The sequence below is a fragment of the Centruroides vittatus genome, unplaced genomic scaffold (genome assembly GCF_030686945.1).
Source record: "Centruroides vittatus isolate TY-2023 unplaced genomic scaffold, ASM3068694v2 contig_680, whole genome shotgun sequence".
Taxonomy (NCBI): Eukaryota; Metazoa; Arthropoda; class Arachnida; order Scorpiones; family Buthidae; genus Centruroides; species Centruroides vittatus.
Genome location: NW_027122427.1, coordinates 3,183,674 through 3,205,279, shown reverse-complemented (window position 1 = coordinate 3,205,279; position 21,606 = coordinate 3,183,674). Strand labels below are relative to the sequence as shown.

The 21,606-nt window shown below is 28.4% G+C and overlaps 1 protein-coding gene across 3 annotated transcripts in view; it reads right to left on the bottom strand.

Annotated features, from left to right (window-relative positions):
• Positions 1-745: 745 nt before the first annotated feature.
• The window catches only part of NFAT (NFAT nuclear factor), a 98,363-nt gene continuing 77,502 nt past the window's right edge, over positions 746-21,606 (bottom strand). For all 3 annotated transcript variants that reach the window (XM_067276227.1, XM_067276229.1, XM_067276228.1), the window contains exons 10-13: positions 12,605-12,664; positions 11,818-12,000; positions 8,514-9,881; positions 746-1,579 (exon numbers count right to left, since the gene is read on the bottom strand). In XM_067276227.1, coding sequence (XP_067132328.1) covers positions 1,575-1,579; positions 8,514-9,881; positions 11,818-12,000; positions 12,605-12,664 — 1,616 coding nt within the window. In that variant the 3' untranslated portion in view covers positions 746-1,574. The remainder of the gene's footprint in view (positions 1,580-8,513; positions 9,882-11,817; positions 12,001-12,604; positions 12,665-21,606) is intronic.

The window sequence follows — 21,606 nt, the reverse complement described above, 5'->3', positions numbered from 1 at the left end:
AGTTACTGGTGATTTTACTATGTTTGGTTATTAATCTTTTAAACTTTGACAGTTTTCTCCACTTAAAATTGATTGACAAATGACACAAACAAATGAACCAAACAATTATAGTAAAATGTTAATACAAGGTCTGTCCCAAAAGTAAGTGTATGACTTTTTATTTCAAAGTATACAAGAGTTACATCAAACTACAAAATCTGCTTCAAAGTATGACCCTCGTGAAGTTCCAAAGTTTTTTCCGCCGGTCGTAGCAGTAGTTGAAGTTGTTTTCCGTAAGGGTGCTTAGTTCGTCGATTACAGCTTTTTTGATGTTTTCCACTGTCCCAAAATGACGACCTTTCGACTTGGATTTTATCTTATGGAATAGGTAGAAGTCGTAGGGTGGTTGGAGTGCTGGGATTTTTTCTTCGCCAAAAACTCTCGAATTGATAGTGCCGTGTGAGCAGGTACTGTACATCATCCAATCTTCTGCAATGTCCCCGTGGACATGCTTGACCAGTTTTCGAAGTTAAGACATTAGTAGGCGGCCCGATTAACTGTATTGGTGCACCATTCCACAGCTATCAGAAAAAAATGATAAGCATCGTGTCTAGATCTGTTAAGATATCTAGCAATGTGAAAATACAATTAATGATGTGTTAAGCTGCACAGTCATTAAATAAAAAATCAGTACACTTACTTTTGGAACAGACCTTGTAGATTAAATAAATAGTTAAATATAGTTTTGAATAGAATAAACAAAACATTTTTAATAAACATTTTATTAGATTACAACGTCAATACATAATTTTCACATTTTCATTCCTTCTAAAATAAGAGAATACGATAATTCAATTTCTATGATACAAGAGCACTTTCATACTGCACGGCATATAAGGATGATTTATTTACACGAAATGTTTGAAATCATCAAAGAACAAATACCGTCGTCGTATGTACAGATATTGCCATAGAATTAAACGACACTGGTTAAACGTAATTCTGTCGACGGTCGAGAACGTAAACGATGACAATAACGGCAAAATGTATTTAAGTGAGAAGTTATACAGCAAAACTGCCTAATTAAACACAAAAAAAATCCATTCCTTTCTATTGATGATTAATACTTTTTTCTTTTGATCTAGGTTTCTTCTTTAAAAGGTTTTATCGAAAACAATTAATTCATACTTGTAAATGGATACCAATCGTTTTCGTATTTCAAATGTACGGAATTCAAAATTCGATTATAAACCTTTTTTTCTCGTTTGGGTAGAAAATACTGCAGTTACGTTCATTTAAAATCTGTAATATTTTCATAACTATAATTAAATACTTGTATGTTAGAGTAAGTTGTAGTTACAAATTTTTCTTGTTGTAAATATTTAAAAAATCCAATACAAAAAAATCCATTAGTAAATGAAATGAAGTATGTGAATATCTAAGTTCTTCATAAAATACTTTTCTTCTTTCTTATTGGAACAATTCCAGTGTAGAATAAAGGATATGTTATAAGCTTGCAAAGAAAAAGATTACCACTGGCAATGGTCACCATTAATACACAAAATTTATAATACTGTCGATACTTTTCTTGAAATTTACACTGAAAAAAAATTTAAATACATAAAATTTTTTTCTTTCAGAAATTTAATTAATTTTATTTTATGGTCATTATGCAAAATATACAGTCAAATCTATAAAAAAAAAAAAAAAAAAAAGCCCAAATTTCTATTAAATACACATATGGCAGCCCCTATAGGGGCTGCCATATATGTGTATTTAATATTACAGGTACTCCTCACTTTATGACCTATCTGCTTAACGACCACTCGCACTTACGACCAATCGAGTTTCGACCTGCAATTTGGGGAATCCCCTTTCTCAGCTCGAGTGTCGGTCAGCGGCGAATGGTGGCATGCGCACTAGGCGTAGTATAATAGGCTAATAGCATACTATAATAGTCTTTTTATGAATAAATTTGAAGTTTGTTGCATAATTTGTATAATTTTACAACAATTCTGTATTCCTGGCGTAAGTTCCTCGCTTAACGACGTAGTCGTCAGAATGGAACTCGGTCGTAAAACGAGGAGTACCTGTATAGCATCTGTATGACCACAAATCACAACATTATAGCAGGGTGTCCAACATATATATTGGACACCCTGCTATAATGTGATTTGTGGTCATACAGATGAATGTCATCAGATCAGTGTTGATATCAGATAGAGGAGTGTCCAGAATATAGGGAAAATGTGATATCCCTTGCTAAGTTGGATACACAAGGTTCTTATGGAACCTTGTGTATCCAACTTAGAGGAATTTTATTATATATTGAAGTAGTTATAGAAAATAATGATAATTTATGTTTACAAAGAAGAAACGTGACCAATGCTAAAGTAAAAATACTTTTTAGATTTTAATATAATTTATCTTAAAATCAAACAAGAATTTCATTTTAAGATCTTATCAGGAGAGAATAGTAATCAAAGTATTTGACATAAAAACAATAGCCCAAATATCTAGTACAATAAACTATTATTAAACTATAATTTTGCAATTTTTACAAATTGAAAAATCAATCTAGCAATATTATAAAATATTTAGTATAATATATTTTTTTATGATTACCTTTTCTTTTCTTAAGTTGTGGCTAATGAAATACAAGATTCATCATTACCATCAGAAAATTTAGTGGCAAAGATTTTTTTGTGAAAATTGATTTCGAACTTTTAAATCGAGCCATTCAAATTAGGGTTTCTCAAACGAGATCCCGGTTGTCTTTTTAACCCGGGAAATATCCCAGAAAATTTTTCTTATCCTGGGAAATCCCGCAAATTTCTTAAAAATTCATTTTTTTCTTATTTTACGTTAAGGTTGAGGAAATTTTGCAAATAGAAAGTATAATTAACTCATGAACTGTCAGAATACATTTGTATTTATTAATTTTAAACCTACTTATTAGTTTTTTTTTTAACTTTTGCTCGTTATGGCACGTCACAAATGGTCAATAATCAATACGTAGCTTATTTGTGGCAGGACTCTCAAAAATTCTTTACCAGTAATATCTGGAATAATTGTGCTTATGCTGTCTTAATTTTTAACTATGCCCAGTAGCTTCAATGACTGCGTAACGCCAAGTTGTGCAAATTGGGCAAGGATACAAACGAGTACAAAGTCAGCAAGTATGAAGTTTTTTTTCATAATCTGATTATTAAAGACAAACGAACTGCCGAATTATTGGGCTATGATGTTTCTATTAAAGCAGTCGAGGTAGACAAATCAAGAATACTAGGGAACAAAAGAAGCACTACAATCTCAAAAACAAACTAGAAATCTTTCAGGATACAGGTGAAAAACACATATTATTTGTCTTCTCTTAAATACATTAAACACGATTCCAATCACATCAATTGAATCGGAAATAGCATTCTCGGTAGCAAGATTTTTCATTACTAAAATAAGAATTAGATTGAGTGATCGGAGTATCAACCATCTTTGCTTTTTAAAATCTTATAAAAATTTACAATATTTTGTATTATATTTTATTTAAAAAATCAAAAATTACCTTCTAAATTAGAAGTTTGATCTAAATTCATTTTTCTTTAAATTTTCAACTCAACTCAATTCAAAGTCATTTTTTGTTGTTGTATGCAGTTTCCAGCAAACTTTAAAAGCCAAATTTTTTCTATTTGTGAAAATTTCTACGTAATTTAAAGGTAATTTTTAATATATATCTTACACAGCATTATTAATATGATTTTGGAGGTTGCAGAACGTATTAAATTACTTTAAAAACCGAAAAATAATTAATTTTGTCCTGGGATTTCCCGGGATTTCGGGACAAGCAAAAGACCGGGAAATGAGAAACCCTAATTCAAATATGTCAAAGCTACAGTCAAAATATAAAATAACCAAGACATCATTTAGTTTAATTCAATTTTTCTATACTGATCATCTAAGTAGCCATTTGAAGAATTCAATCAATGTTTCCTAAGTTAACAACACACCTTTGACAGTTCAATTAAAAATGTTAAATTTTCAATGCTTCAATAATTATACCTTTTTGAAAAATTGTTTATTGCTGCAATTGCAACAGGTTAATGAGTTAATTCACAGTTTCTTGTTAAGTAATATCCTTATTCTTTAAAAAGATGATGATGCTTAAAAGACAAAAAGACACCTCCACAATAACATGAAAAAATCCCAATAAAAAAACTATTACAGTTAACTGATCCACTTTTCTCTAGAATTGTCATCATGGTCAATTTAATAGACAATTCAGACTTTTATTATTATTTCAATTTTAAATAAAAGATATTTGTTTTGGACTTAGTAATTGTCTCTCTTCAGTCAATTTTTTTACATTCACCTATATAAAAAATTATTATTAACATTCACCACTGGGCTGCAATTTTCAAAAATTGTAGTCCTATAAATTCCCACTGACATCTCTGCTAGGGATTGCAATTGCTGGATCCCTCATCCAGCAATCCAGCTGGATCCAGCACTTGGTGCTAGATCCAGCGCTGCGGATCCGCAAATACTCAATTAACTTTCTAAATAATTGCGCATAAGTCTACGTCGTCGCATTGCCGCTTTGCTAACTACTAGACTGCTACTAATTACTTACTCACTACTTTACTAACACTAATAATTAAATTACTTATAAATAAACTATACCTTAATCAATCCAACAAAATTTAATAAAATAATAACGTATTCAATCGCTTTTAACGATCTTCCTCAGTTACAATAAAATAAAACTTTATGTGTTTGGAATAAATATAAAAAGAATAATGCTTAATTACATTCCATTTTTAAACAAGATACATAGATGTACTGCCAGGTCTAATAATTTTCATATTGTATACCGACGTAATCCCACTGTTTTCAAACTTTTAAGAAACGATAAAAAGAAAGAGGATCGGAATTCAACAACGGGTATATATTCGGTGCCTTTACACGACCAACGTTTCAATTCCAAGCTTGTTTATGTGGGTGCAACGATGCGCAGTTTAAAACAAAGGCTCAAGAGCACAAATATACAATCAGTAAGAACCTTGACAACACTGCGCTGCCATCATATGCAAGACAGAAGGATGTTAACGTTCAATGGGATCAAGCGGCAATTATAAAAATGACGATGAATAGGGAAACGGTCAAACATCTTGAGAGATTGGAAATCTGCAAGGCGCACATGACAACTGGTTGTATAAACCATAGAGATGCGGACTCATTGTCTACCATATGGAGATCCTTTTACATTAATTAATGTTATTAACGGACAATGCTGGTATCATTGGATCTTATATACAGGGTGTTTTTTTTTAAACTGACGGTACTCAGAGACATCTGTAGAGCAATCTAACAGCCGGACTGTCGCCAAATTTGGGAGAGTGACTAAGGACGACATGGGAAAGAGATTCCGCGAAGAAAATAGTAGTACCCAAATTTTCCGGTAGGGGTGGATTTGGCGCTGTTGTGGCAAAACAGCTAAGAATCTGCATAAAATCCAGCTGCAATTAACAAACACACGAATGAATAATCAGACAGAGATTTCAGTGTAATAACGAAAGTTTAATTAATCAGCAAATAACCTTCTCCCTTCAATGTGATCGCCGTCCTGCTGGACAACTCATTGCATGCTGAACACCGTGTTCTCTATGGCCGAACGTAACATGTCCGCAGGAATGTTCATCACGGTTCGAGAAATGTTGTCCTTCAAAGTCATCAAGTTTGGGACACTACCAAGATAGACCTTGGACTTTAAGTAACCCCACAGGAAAAAGTAACATGGGGTTAGATCCGGGGAGCGAGGCGGCCCATGCAAGTGGAAAAAAGCGACTGATGACCCTTTACTCAGTGAAGTGCTGGTAGCTTTTTTGCTACAACAGCGCCAAATCCTCCTCTACTGGCGAATTTAGGTACTACTATTTTTCTTTGTGGAATCTCTTTTCCATGTCATCCTTAATCACTCTCCCAAATTTGGCGACATTCCGGCTGTTGGATTGCTCTACAGATGTTTCTGAGTACAGTCAGTTTAAAAAAACACCCTGTATATATTTTTTCCGCTATTTATTTTGTTTATCTATCTATATTTTGTCTGTTTGGGCGTTTTCCGTTAATTTTCATATTTATTCCGAACACATTTTATGTTCTATATTTAATGTTCTATTTTTTTTGTAACCGAGGAAGATCGTTAAAAACGATTGAAAACGATATTATTTTATTAAATTTTGCTGGACTGATAAAGGTGTAGTTTATTTAACTTATTCTACTTCCAGTACATAGTTTTATATACCTATAAATAACTACAGACTAATATGTAGATCCTATATATGAAAACTGGTAAGACTGATAGCCACTTAGCCACTGATTATCTGTCCTTACATTATTATAATATATTAATATAAATTAATCAGTAGAATTACCTTTGCTATTATTTACCTTAAAGATTACATTATAATTATAATCTAACTAAACATTTGAAGTTAGTTATCTCTATCTCAAGTGTTAAACCGAACCAAAGTTAAGTTTACTACCTAAATGTGTAAGAAGTTTTACTGATTTATAGTGACCAGTCTAAATAATAAAAGCTTTTTTAAGTATTTTTAAAAAATGTTTTATTTCATTAAAAAAACATAAATTGCAGGATAGATAGATAGACAGATAACACTTTATTGCACCAAAAATACATCCACGCTGGATCCAGCTGGATTCAAAACACTGCTGGATTGCAATCCCTAATCTCTGTCTGTCTGTCCTTCCTAAATTGCAAGAACGGAGTTAGACGAAGTTTGAGACCAGATACGGAAAGTTTTGAGACGGGAGGCCCCAATTAACTATATACAAACTTCCGGTTTGCCTGGAAGTCGCATTACTTCAATTCAAAATTTTTCTCCCAAATGGAGTTAGACAGATGACTGACAAGACTCCATACTTTTCCTGTTAACAATAATGTACAGGGGCAAGATACTACTAAACAATGCAGGCTCTGTAGTAGAGTCGATTCAAGTACTGTTTAATACCTGTAGACAAAATCAATACGTTTATGAAATGGTAATAAAATACACTATTTAAATGAATTGTTTAACAGAAAAATTTAGGAAAAAATTATTAATTGAAGTTACTAAATATAGAGATGTGTTCGAGTGTTAGAAAAAACATTATTAATTAAACTAACTTTTGCATCAGGCTTAACAACATTTTTCTTCATTCAGTGTTGCAAGTGACACACAAGTGATATCGGACTGATCATTGCCGATTTTCATAGTTATATTTTTTACAAAATACAATGAGATTTTATATAAAATTACAGGTACTCCTCACTTTACGACCGAGTTCTGTTCCGACGACTACGTCATTAAGCGAATTGGTCGATAAGTGAGGAGCTTGCACCAAGAATATAGGATCATTGTAAAATTATGCAACAAACTTCAAATTTATTCATAAAAAGACTATTATAGTACGCTATTAGCCTATTATACTACGCACAAGCCTATTATAGTACGCTTAGTGCACATGTAACCATTCGCCACTGACCGACACTCAAGCTGAGAAAGGGAATTCCCCGAATTGCAGGTCAAAACTTGATTGGTCATAAATGCGAGTGGTCGTTAAGCAGATAGGTCGTAAAGTGAGGAGTACCTGTATTGAAAAAAATATAATTTTCTTTCTTCTTACTATATTCTGAAGATAAATTTAAAATAAAATAAAATAAATCTTTATTTACACTTAATAAATTAATGTCATCTGTGGAAAGGAACTCAGCAAACTGTTCCAAAACTATAAAGCAGTTTAAATGGAATTGATCTTTGTTAAACAATACATTGAGTTTAAAAATGATAGGTTTTCCTATTTTGTTGGCCACATAAAAGGAGATAAATGCTACTTTAGGACACTCCTACCTTTGTCACCAAGATGGAATTTGATTTATATTAAAACTTGTGCAGGTTTACAGGGGAATTTCAGAAGTGGCCATAAAGGAAGGTTTTACTATAATGTAATTATTTCTGTCAAATGTAAATTTTTATTAAACCAAAGCTTCATTTATTCATTTATGGATTTGTACTATCAATTTTTTGTTTAATCACTGGAACAATGTAGTAGTTAAAGTTTATGTACATCATGATCTATGAGATCAAACAATGCAAAAACTGATTAATTTATAAATAACCAGACTAAAAATAGAGAGAAATGTAAATTCTTAAAATGATCTTGAGAGATTTAAAAATATATATAACAAATAACTAATTTTAAGAAAGCATATTAAAGGATTATAAATTATTAAAATAATATACTGTATAGATATTATTCTTTAGAAGAAAAAAATCTAGCATCTATATTATGCAGTTTGATTTGTCTCAGATAATTACATATTATGCTTGTAAAATAATGTTATTGTTATTATTGCTAATTAATTAGTAACATTAACAGTATTATTATTATAAACTATTTATATCTATATAAAAATATATTGTATTACTAATATTAGATAAAAAGAATTTAAAAATAAGAGACAATATTGTTTAAATTACCATTATCAAATGTGCTTGGATTTATCATACTTAATAATTCCACTTCAGGTAACATTGTTATGTCTGAGAAATGATCAACATTTGATCCAGTGTTTGGAACATCGTGGAAATTACTTATTCCTTCATTAACTATATTTTTTCCATCTTGATGTTTGATTCCTTTATTATTAACACCAATCCTTTCTTGTTCTGTAATGGTATTTCTTTGATGAATGCTATTTGATATATTAAAACTATTCTCTTGAAAACTTGATTGTTCTGATGACGACACTTGGCTGCTAGATACAGGTATAGAATTTGGGATTTCATTTGAACCGTTATTGCTATCAATTTTAAATAAATTGTTTTTGTCTGTATTGTTATTATTGAATGCATTTGATAAAAAGTCTCTATTCAAATTGTCATTTGTTTCTTGATGAATATATTTTTCAAAAAACATAACTTCATTAGATGAAGGCAAATTTTCTACATTCTGAAGTGAATATTCTGAATGCTTATTACTTTCTTTTTCAGTTGACATAGACTGAAATGAAAAATTATTTATTGTAAAATCACTTTTTTCTTGAGTAATTAAATCTAATTTTTCTGAATTGTGAATATTTGAATTTGTAGTAATACTGGATGCAGCAAAATCAGCCATTGTTGGTGGTGGAGTTTTTTTTTCATTCAAATTTAACATTTCCTTTCTGTTTACTGAATTGTTTGTAATTTGAGCCGATGACGACGATGACGAATTTGTTGAAGTATTCTGTCTTCCCTGTAGAAGTAATTCTCGTAAAGTCTGTGTTTCATTATTTGCATTGTGATATAGCTGGGAATTTGTAGATTCTTGTTGTTGAGTGCTTAAAGTTATATTTTTATTAATACTACTTTCACTGTTATTATTATTACAGAAAAACTGTTGCTGACATTCTGCCAATGAACTACAAATGTTATTAATTGCATTCCATTCGGTGGAAATCATAGATGAACCATTTACTGATTCTTCTAAAGATTGACCATTTATTATCATTCTTTCATTATTTTCCACATTCAATGAACTGAATTCTGAACTTTGTGCATCTTTAACTGATGATTTGGATTGTTGACTTAAGACATTTTCTCTAGTTTCCATCTTAACTTTCTCATTAGAATGTAATTCTTTCATAATATTACTATTTGTTATATTTAACAAACTATGATTTTCAATTTCTGATGAAAAATTATTTGATGATGAGTTATCAACATTTGAGATGGAACTTTCATTTGTGGGTTGCACTGGTGAATTGATCTTTTCTGTCTTTGTTGCTGAGGGAGTAGAAGGTTGAACAACAATTAACTGCAACTGAGGAGATTTAACTTGCCCAAGAAGAGCATTTGTACATCCACCTGACAATAGAAATAAGAAGTTTATAATACAAATAATCCCAATAATAATAAAAAGTTTTTACCTTAATTAAATATATATATAAATTTAATATATTTTATTATACAAGATGTGTCTAAAAAGTTCAGTGAATGGTCTCATAAAATAAAGGAAACAAGAGATACAAACAAAATACTTTTACTGGCATTCAAAGTAATCGCCATTAGCGACAACACACATTTGACATCAGTTGTACAGCTGCTGGAAGCTGTGAGCAAACACTTCTTTCGGTATTGCATGAAGCACCATTGTCACACGTTGTTGGATCTGTGCAATGTCAGAAAAGCGTAGGCCTTTCAGGTGGGGAACAAGAAGAAATCTGCAGGTGCCAGATCTGGAGAATACGGAGAGTGTTGAAGAACTGTCACCCGGCGTGTAGTGAGGAAGTGCCGTAATGTAACATTGCTCCATTTTGCAGTGACACTCCTTCTCACACTGACTGTGTTGCATTGTTTGCTGCATGCACTTCTGTTTAACTGTCATGATTTTGACACTAGGGGGCACTAGTTGGCAAGTCTCTCACTACGTCTACGTGAGCACAACATCCTAACCAGCACGGTTATTCAACTATGGGACCATTCACCGAACTTTTCAGACACACCTTGTAGATGAAAATTACACAATTATCAGTTAATTTTACAAATATTATTTAAGTAATCATTATCCAATACAGTGGTTAGAATATTAGAAAACTAAAATCTAAAAAATCAGTCTCCATGTATGGTAAGTCCCAAACTAAATGATCACCATAATTAATCAGACTATTTTTTGCTACAATTAATAATTAGAAATTAACTAATTTGGTACTAGAGGTAGACATAAGGTGCAATGTCTTATCAAAATTAATAATTATAATAATTTAATATTTATTAATAATTTAGAAGTTGGGGGGAAAAAAAATTGGTCCAGAGTGAGAGTTGAACCTACAACCTACACTTACTGTGTGGTGCCTCCCCAGCTGCACAAATTATTAATTGTAGCAAAAAATAGCCCAATTAATTACAGCAGTTATTTAGTTTAGTATTAATACATCAGGCTTTTGGATGTTTCAGATAAGCTCCAAAAGATGCTATAGTCCTAAAAGGATAATTGTAACAGAATAATTAATAATTGTTGGTAGTATGGAAATAGATAATGAGATAAGAAAAGAAAAGCAGGAGGACAGTGAATATAAAAGAATTGTGAGGAATGAAAGATAAAACAAGAAGAATTCCACTTGGATGAATAACAAAGTTCTAAGGATAATTTTTTTTTTTAACTGACCCAAAGTTATTTCTATGCTCAAAAATTTGATTTAATCAAAAAAAATTTATCCTTGGAACTTTGTTACTCATACAGATATGCTAATTACAATATTCTCCTAGTTTTCCACCAGAGGTCTGCAGATGGGTATAAAAACAACTGATTGGTACCTCAGTGATATTGTAGAGAATTTTTAATGTTGTGTCGTTGACATTGAATCTTCCATGAAAAGGTTGGCGTCAATTGTGTATTGTATGTATTTTTTAATATCATGTCATCAGTTTTACAGTTGTTAACCATCTGTTTCTAGCTGGATTATTAAAAAAGGATTTTTTAAACTGACTCAAAATTATTTGTATGGTCAAAAATTTGATTTCAAAAAAATTCCACTTGGAATTGAATATATTTAGAACAGAAGTGTTTCTTTTTTACATAAAGAAAACAGTCTGGAAGGTGCCCATACTGTCAGAGTTTGTCTGTTCTAACATTTTTAGCTAATTGAAGTTTGAAACATTTTTAAGGTCGACAATTTTGGCTTCTTAGATTCACTAAGTGCAAGACTTGTTTCTTATTGGTTTCTCCGATAAAGTAGTTTTTAAAGACTTGAGTATCATAGAAATCATAATTTTATTTATTTAAAATTTATCAAACACTTACCAATAATTGGCGACGTAAGCTGGATGGTATTTGGTACAGCAGTAGTTCCTGTAGCCATCAAAGCTGAATTTACTGTAGGAATAACTATCATTTGCTTGGAAGGAGATGTTGTCATTAAAGGCAACTGTATAATTGATGGAACAGTGCCTGTTTGAGAATATTGTTGATTTATTTCAACAGCAGCTAAAATGTAAAATAATAAATTACTACTAATTTTATAATACTGTGAAATATTTATTATTAACACTTATCAATACAAACTGTTTAAAAATATCATAAACACACATTATACAAACAATTATGAAAAATGATGAATATGTTCATGAACTTATTAGAACTTTTTTTTCTTTATTTTAAAATATTTACATTCAAACATTGACAAAATAATGTACTCACGTACTTCTTTTGCAAAAAAGAAATATAGAATTAGTGTATTGAAAAACTACAATAATAAAAATTTTAAACAAATATTCACTAATCATCATCATAATTTCAGTTCTAATAGGAAAATTCAACAACAAAAAAAAAAATGAATAAAAATAAATACACTTTTTATATGAACATCTAAAAATATTCATGATGATATATTATATTTAACTGCTATGTATAGGTATAAGAATTTTATAGTCAATTACGAAGTTAACTGAACTTTAAATTAAGATGAATAATTTTGTATATATACACGTGCATATTTAATCATTTTTCAATAGAATTACTTAAAATAATTTAAAAAAAATTAATTTAAAACTACTACTAATCACAAAGAAACAACAGCAAATATAATTACACTGAGAAACTCCAAATGGTAATTCTTGCGAAAGAACAGGAACACTTGAATGATTTAAAACTGTCAAAAATTAAAATTAAGATTATAACTAATTATAATAAACTTTTATGCAAATAATTGCAATTTGAATATAAATATATATTTATTAAATTCAATAACACTATAAATTTTTATATAGTGTTATACATATTTATATAAAAATATACTAACAAAATATATATAAATATACTAATGCCATGTATAAGAATACACAATGAAAATTTTTCAGGGAAAAAGTTAAAATGTAATCAATCACAATCTTTTAGTATAATAAATATAAAAATTTGTTTTTAATGTTACAATTCCTATATGCATATAAATCAAATGTAATATTTATATAAAATTAGTATATTTTATACAAAATTTAACTATTTAGCACCAAATTAAATGACGACACTCATTACATACATTCTCATAAGACATTCATACCATAACCTTTACATGCCATACTTCAATCATTGGCAATTCCTCATTCAGATTAAAATATTATTATATATATATATATTAAAAAAACTGCAATACTCATCACAGTTTCCTAATATTACTGAGATAAGGAAAAGCTAATGAATTCCTTTAGATACTTCTATACACCCATCATACTCCTTCATGATCATTCAAGTGTCATTCCCAATTCTAATATTCATCAATCAATCAGTACCATAATTACACATGCCATATTTTCCTATGGAATTAAATCTGACAAATTATTAAACTGACACAAAAAAATCCCAATATTACTAAAATCATTAAATATATATATATATATATACATAACAACACATTCAGATAAACTTTTGGTGCTAAAATAGTTTCTTTTTTTTATTTTTAAAAATAAATTAAATTATGTGTGTAACAGCAAACCAGCTGTACTCACTATAACCATTATGAAGAAAATCATTCAAATTTCTTTATCATTAGTTCTTTCTCCCAGACTTTTCATATACATCAAAATTGAGAATAGCTGTAATTGTAAGGAAGACATAGAAAAATCCCCAAAAATTAGCATTAAAGCAAAAAAGAATTTTGCACTTTCAGATAGTGGCATGGATTTAAAACTAAAATAAGCATTTTGTGTATCATTAAATACAATTTATAAACCCACATAAATCTTATTGATTCTAATAAATCAAAAGTTAGTCAAAGGTAATTGGAATGAAATTAGTAAAATTAAAAGTTAATTATTCTTTAAAAAAAATATATATATATAATCAACCATAAAATAATGACTTAAAAGTTTAAATTTAAAAAAAAATTAGATATTTTTCTTAATATTATTTCCATTAATTAAAGTATTCTAATTTAATTACTGAAATTTTTATTTCTGACAAATACATTTATATTGAAAATTATTAGAAAATTTGTTTAGAGTATTTAAACGTAAATAACTATAATGCATATTAAACTTAAGGCATAAAAAATTTAAACTTTTATGTTACATCTAAACTATAAGTATGTTCTTGATTCCAATAAAATTCTCCTCAAAAACCTTGAGAATATTAAATTCCTTTTTATTGCAGTATGTAACTGCTTAAGAAGCTTTAAAATAACTTCACATAACACTTATAATAATAAATCTTCTCGAAATAGCAGCAGCTTCATCGTATATGTGCGTCATTTATGCATTAAAAAGTCTTAAAATATTCATAAGGCGATTCTGTTCTAAAAGTTACTCGTTTTAGAAATTTATTATTAAAAGCAAATAACCTCTAAGAATTTTATACATAACTTAATTAATACTTAATCATCACGGAATTATAGAATATAGTTCTAAAAACTATTTTAGGATTTGAAATTACTCTAATTTTATAATTCAGAACTTGATATAAATCGATTGATATCTATAATATAGTATTAAATGAATATAATGAATTTTCATAATAATTCTTTAACAGAAAATTGAATATAAATTTTACTGTTTAAATGTATTAAATAGTTTATTTTGTAAATTGTTTATATTAAAATAATTTTAAAAACATTCAACAATAGAATAAAGAATGATAAATTATCTAATTCAAATTACATAATCCTTCGTAACCTATTTTTATAAAATTTATCAGTAATAGTATAGCTTAAAATTTTCAAAATATAATTTCTGATATTGTCATACCTTCTGGATGTCTTGTTTTGATACTCTATTTTTCTGTAAATTATTATAGATATCAAAGTATAATAACTTTATAATATCCATCTTTTTAAATCTATTGTACAATAGAAATTATAAAAATTGTATTTTTATAGTTTAGAAGTAAATTAAATAACTTTCTATTTCTAAAAAAGAATTAACAATTATATTTTGAAAAAATTTAATTCGTATATACTGATTTTGACATTCTAAATAAATCAATAAAAACATATTACTGTTATAATTTAGTTGAAAATAATTTTGTAAGATTACACATTATACATTTAAGAATTTTATTCTTTTCAAACTGAAAATACTATTATTGAACTTTAAAATTTATTTATTATGTTGTAAATGTTAAAATAACTAAGCCATTAAACTTAAAGTATAAAGTGAAGTGTTTGTCAATACACAAGTATTATTATTATTTTAAAAATTTTTAATAATGAAAACAGTAAATATTTTCAATCTTATTGTCAGAATAGAAAATTCAAGCCTAATTATTGAATATATGGTTTTGTGAAATTTTAACAGGACAGAGAATATCTATTAATTTTCCTAATTAATATAAAAGCAATAAGCATATAATAAACAGCATGTTAGAACAAAATATTTTATAATTTTAAATGAAAATTTTGATATTTTTAACATTCGTAAAACTACATAATTTTTGTTTTGGATTTATTTTTTTATTGTATTAATAATTAAAATGTTAATTTGTTAAAACGTTTCTAAGTACTTGCTTTACATGCAATGATTAAAATAGAACCGATACTTGTCTTTACAATTTTGTAAATTGCATAAAGTGACCCATATTTTTAAAACCATTATGTTAGTATATCTACTATTTTAACATATGACTAAAAAGACATGCCTCCAAATCTTTACTGACATCCCATTTCTTGGACAGTTGTTATCTCTGCACACACAAAAGATTATTACATTTATAAATTTTTAAAAGGTATATGCATTTACATGCATATGTGTCTTAATTTATCAGTTTAAACTTTAAAATTAATCTTTAAAAGCAGAAAAACATCAGCCAAATTATGCACTGTGCAGCATAAGATTAAGAGGTCATGGAAGAAGATTTTAAACCTGGTCTGACATCTGAAGTGAAGACAAGGCCGAGTTTGAGTGGCACTAAATCACACCACTCTCCTATGCACTTTAGTTCCAAAGCCCCATCTCACCAAATGCTTATAGGTGAGACATGCTGAAAAATCATCCTCTAAACCTGGAAACTAGGAAAAACAAAAAGGTTGTCAAGGTTAACACCCCATCCCATATACTGGTGAAGGACAGTTGAATGCATTTATTTAATATTACGAATAAAGATATAATTATTTTTTCAGTGTTATCATCACTATTAACATACATATCAATCAGTTTTCATCAAAACACTTACACAATTTGCTCAATCACCCACTCAACAAATTCATTTATAAAGAAGATAAAATGGAAAAAAATCTATTTTATGAATTAAAAGTAATAAACTGTATTTTTTATATATGTATATAAAATATATCAAACATACAAAATATGTTTAATGTTGGAAATGTTAATAAATTCGAAATACCAATAAATCAATTTGATTATTAAGTATATGTACCGTACAGCACATATTTTAATAGTTAACAATCTTAAAAATTTTTTAATATAAATGAAACTTATGATTAATTTTACTTAGATATTACATTTATTTCAAAAAGAATAAATTTTACATTTTTAACTTCATAATTCAAAATACTTATCTTACTGACTAATTTATGGACAATGTAATCATACCTGCAATATAACCAATTCAGAATATGATATCGAACAATTACAGTTGCAGCACAATTATTAAAAATATTACTAACAAGATATAAAAAAGCTGTTATTAGTCAAGTATTAATAAAATTAAGCATATTAACATTTTCTTTGTATGAACAAATATATCCAAAATAAAACAAATTTAATCAAAAGTACAATCATAATTTAACAAGTGTGAAAGTTGCCACATCTCCCTTATATTAATGACATGGTCACAATGAGGCAGCCAGGTGATTAGGGACAGGGCCCATATGTCTGGATGGACCACCCCTAATAAATCCTTCAGGGTTTTCAACCTATCTTGATTCAACCTTGGGTTCCAGACTGATAGGCTGCCACCTTAACCACTTGGCCATCTGGTCTTCATATTATACAGGTAATGAAGTTTAGCACGACAAGTAAAGAGTTTAACTAAAATTCTACCCCTTCAAATTATCTAGTCAGACAGAATTTTCTAACCCATGATATTTGTCAAATCTCCTTTATATTAACTAGCTTTAACTCCTCGGTAACTGTCTCTGGCTCACTGATTTTCTTCTCTCTCCCCCAATACAATGTAAGCTTTTTAATTATAAGTTTCCTTTTTTTTTAAATTGAATCATTATACTTTTATATTGACATGCAGTATCAATATAAAAGTATAATGAATATATAAAATATTGCAAATGAAAAAAGACCATAGAAAATTTTTGTGATATGTTCCAAATATAGTTTATTGATACAAATATTCTAATTATAAAATTCCACACAAAATTATAGAACTTAACCTATGAATATAGAACATTTATTAAACATGAACATTACAGAACTGCTTGATATTTTTCAATTTTTAAATTTACTTAAGATACACTTATTAAACTTTTCTTCTTATTTAAAAAACAAGAACAAAAATATTTATAAACATGATATAAAGTATTTCTTATGCACCAACATAAACTTTATATCAATATGATTGGAATTAATATAATTGTATTCCAAATACAGAATTCAATATAACTACCAATTTGGTGCATAATTTATTATAATTAACATCATAAAGAAATCTGATTTGAAATACCTGTACTCATAGAATAGCTTAACATTACGGATAAACTCAAGGAGATATTTTGAGAATTTATTGTTGAACTTCAGTTATTTTATAAAGCTTAGTTTTGTGGAAAATCTTCAAATTCGTACTGTACTTATGATGAAACATATTACTAAAATAACTAAAGTATTTAAAAAGTTTTCTATTAAGTTTATTATTCCTTATACATATAAAACTTTCCATATTTAGAAAAAGACAATAATATTTAAGTGTTATATGTAAAAAAATACTTTAAATTTTGAAACATTTTCAATTAATATTCCATTTTATCTTTGCCTTTTATTTTCATACGCTATCATATCACACAACTTTTGCATAAAACAACTCAAAAAGAATTAAATAGCAATATAATGAATTATAAAAAAAAGCTGATTAAAAATGTAAAAGTATTATTTTCTATTCATGAATATTTCATTGAAGAAATTAAAATATTTATTCTATATATTGCTATAAAATTGATGACAACACTGATTGTATATTTACATATAAAATATTTATACATATATATATAGGCTACGTATAATATATATTAAAAACATAAAATACTTAAATACTCCTTTTTATTAACACTTTTGCATTCCAAAATAGCCATCCTTCACCATTTGCCAATAAAAAAAAAACTAAAAGTTTTTAAATAATAAAAAAATAAAAAGATATTTCATTATTGAAAAATTATTTGCGAACAATAAAATTTTTTCAAAAAACAAAAAGATAATTGAACAAATAGGTTAAATAATTGAAATTTCTATAAATTTATAATTTATTAGTATTCTTTTTAAATAATATTTTATAATATAAATTAACCCCTTAATTAAAGTCATGTGTATGATCAACACTTAAAAGTTAAAAAAAAAATAGAAAAAATTAAGAAAGTATAGTAAAAAGAGATATTTATTTATTACAAGATAAATATTATTTGTAGAAGATATTTATCATTTAGTTAAATTAGATATTTGTCATGTTATGAAGTTAGTGAAGATTATCAAATGGATAATATAAAATTAACTTGTTTTTATTTGTTTATGTTTAATATTTATTTTATTCGGGGGAGTGTTCATCCGTCGAGGCTGCTGGCGTTTTTTCTTGTGCTCCTGGTCATCCTTACTAAGCCTAAGAAACAAACATTTTTGACTTTTTATATTACTGTTAAAAGTTTAAATTTGTAACTTACTAAGATAAATTACTTCAATAATTACATCATTAACAAACATGCAACGCTCTCCACCTAAGCGGGGAAGACCTCCAATAAATCGTCCCAAACTGGATACCAAGAAGAACCAACCTCTTTCATCAAACTCTAGGACGATAATGGACTTTAACTTCAATTCTGGAAAAAACCTTCATGAAGAACCCAGTGACGAAATGAATCCCAACTTAAATTCATCGCAACTAAGTGCAAATAACTTTTCAGGTGAGTCTACCAACTCTGACCACTATCTTTCTACTAAACCCTTCAGAGTTATGGAATAAAATATCGAATTTGATTAATTCTGCTAACGACAAACTCTTTAAACAAATGGTTAAGATAAAACAAGATCTAGAAATTATTCATGAAAATATCCGTGAAACGAAGGATCACCAGATAAAAATGGAGGAACAAATAATTAACTTAAAACAACAGGTAGATAAGTTACAAACTAATAATGATTGCATTCAATTCAAAATGGACTCGCTAATTAACGAACATCGATATAACAACATTATCATGTATAATTATCCAAACCATAAAACCACTTCAAGAGCAGAAATACATAATTTTATTACTTCTCTCTTAAATCTACAAAACATAGCTCAAGAGGATATACTAGAGATAGTTCAATTGTCTAAAACGCCCAACATAACAATAAGAATCACTCTCAGCAATAATCAAATTAGAGACCGTATTTTTACTACCATTATACGGAAAAAACAACAAAATTTGTTAGAAGAATGGAATAATTTACAAATTTCACCGGACTTAACTAATAATTCAAGAGCTAGACGGAAATTCTTATTACCAACTTTTTACGAACTACGTAAACAATATCCTCAGGTTAAACTGCGTAATGACGTTTTACTGATCAACCATGAAAAGCTGACCTATAACTTAACCACCGGAAAACTGGTACAGGCAGATACTTTCCTTCCATCGTCAAGAACAGATGCAACTAAATGACAAATTAACAAACAAGATAAATTTCAAATTCGCAAATCTTTTTCAAATAACCAATGCCTTATTGTTATTAATTGGAATAGTCAGGGCCTCAAACATAAAATACCTCAAATTGACGCTTCTTACATCTAAATATGAACCAGACATCTTGGCTGTCACTGAAACCTGGATTACTTCAGAATTGATTTACAAGTCAAATTTTTTCGAAAAATTTATAATCGAATCAGCAACGGCAAATAAACTTATTGGCCCAGGCCGTCCAAGTGGAGGCCTTTGTTTACTATTGAAAAAAGGTGTCTGTAAAATACTACAAACAAAAAAAATCTAAGAATTTCATTTTGCTTCTCATTCAAACCAATAAACCTATTCTTGCAAATATCAAAAATAATCTAATAACTTTAATACTTGTTTATATTCCACCAGACGATATAACAACTTTGAATGAAATATCTAAACACATCAAGACTTGGCATTACATGACTCCTTACTCCATAATATTGGGCGACTTCAATGCAAGAATAGCCAACAGAATGGACTCCAAATATAAAGGTACTAATTCTTTAATACAAAATATTCGCTACTCGAAAGATAAACACCTAAACAGACTGGGGCAAAAATTAATAGAAATAATAACTAATCTTAAAATGTATATAATCAATGGTTGCATTGAAACTGACACACCAGCAGGATTTACTTGTCTAACACATACAGGAAAATCAACTATTGACTTTACGATTTGTTCTGAATTACTACTAGATTGCTGCATGGACTTTAACGTTATCAATTTTGATATCTTCGATCACTTCCCCACAATGGCAAAATTTCTATTATTCTCGACAAAAAACTCTGATAAATTACCATCCAAAAAACAACGTGTACAATATAAAACTTGCAGGTATTCTAAAGAAATTGAAAACCGATTTGGCGACATTCCGACAGTAATAGAAAACAATAGCAAAGAAATATACAGGTTAATGATTAATATAATGAATGACTACATTGTTCTGAATAATGGTAAAAGACAACTTAATAATGGATTTAGACAGGACTGGTTTGACTTTGACTGTTATAAAAAGAAAATGGAAAAAAAGACTAAACTAAAACTATTCAGATTAAACTCTAACGACATTAACTTTAACAACTATAAAGACGCTAAACGAACTTATAACAACCTAATTAAGACAAAAAAGAAGAATTACTTCAAGAAGCTTGAATTAAACTTAATTAAATATAATAAGGACAACAAATTATTCTGGACTACAGTAAGAAGATATTGATTCAAACCTAGCATAAGTGAAAATTCACCAATCATGTGAACTTTGACACCTGGAAAAATTTCTACCAACAATTCTCAATAATCCACTTAGACTCACCAACAATATTAAATACAAAGGCATACAACAAACACCTGGATGTTGATTTTTCAATTGATGATCTAAATGAAGCAATTCAAAAAATAAAAATCAATTCAACCCCAGGTCATGATAACATTCCTAATAAATTTCTAAAAATGTTACCTAATAGTTCCAGATTAAAACTACTTAATATCTTTAATATTATGTATAAAGCAACATCCTTTCCTGACTCTTGGAACACAGTTATTCTCAATATGCTATATAAAAGGGGTGACAAGTCTTCACCTAACAACTATAGACCTACAGCACTGCTGTCTACAATAAGAAAATGCTTTACTTCAATGTTAACAACCAAATTCCAACAGTGGACCAAAGTCAACGATTTAGAAGCCAAATTCCAATATGCCTTCTCAAAAAATAAAGGAATTGAAT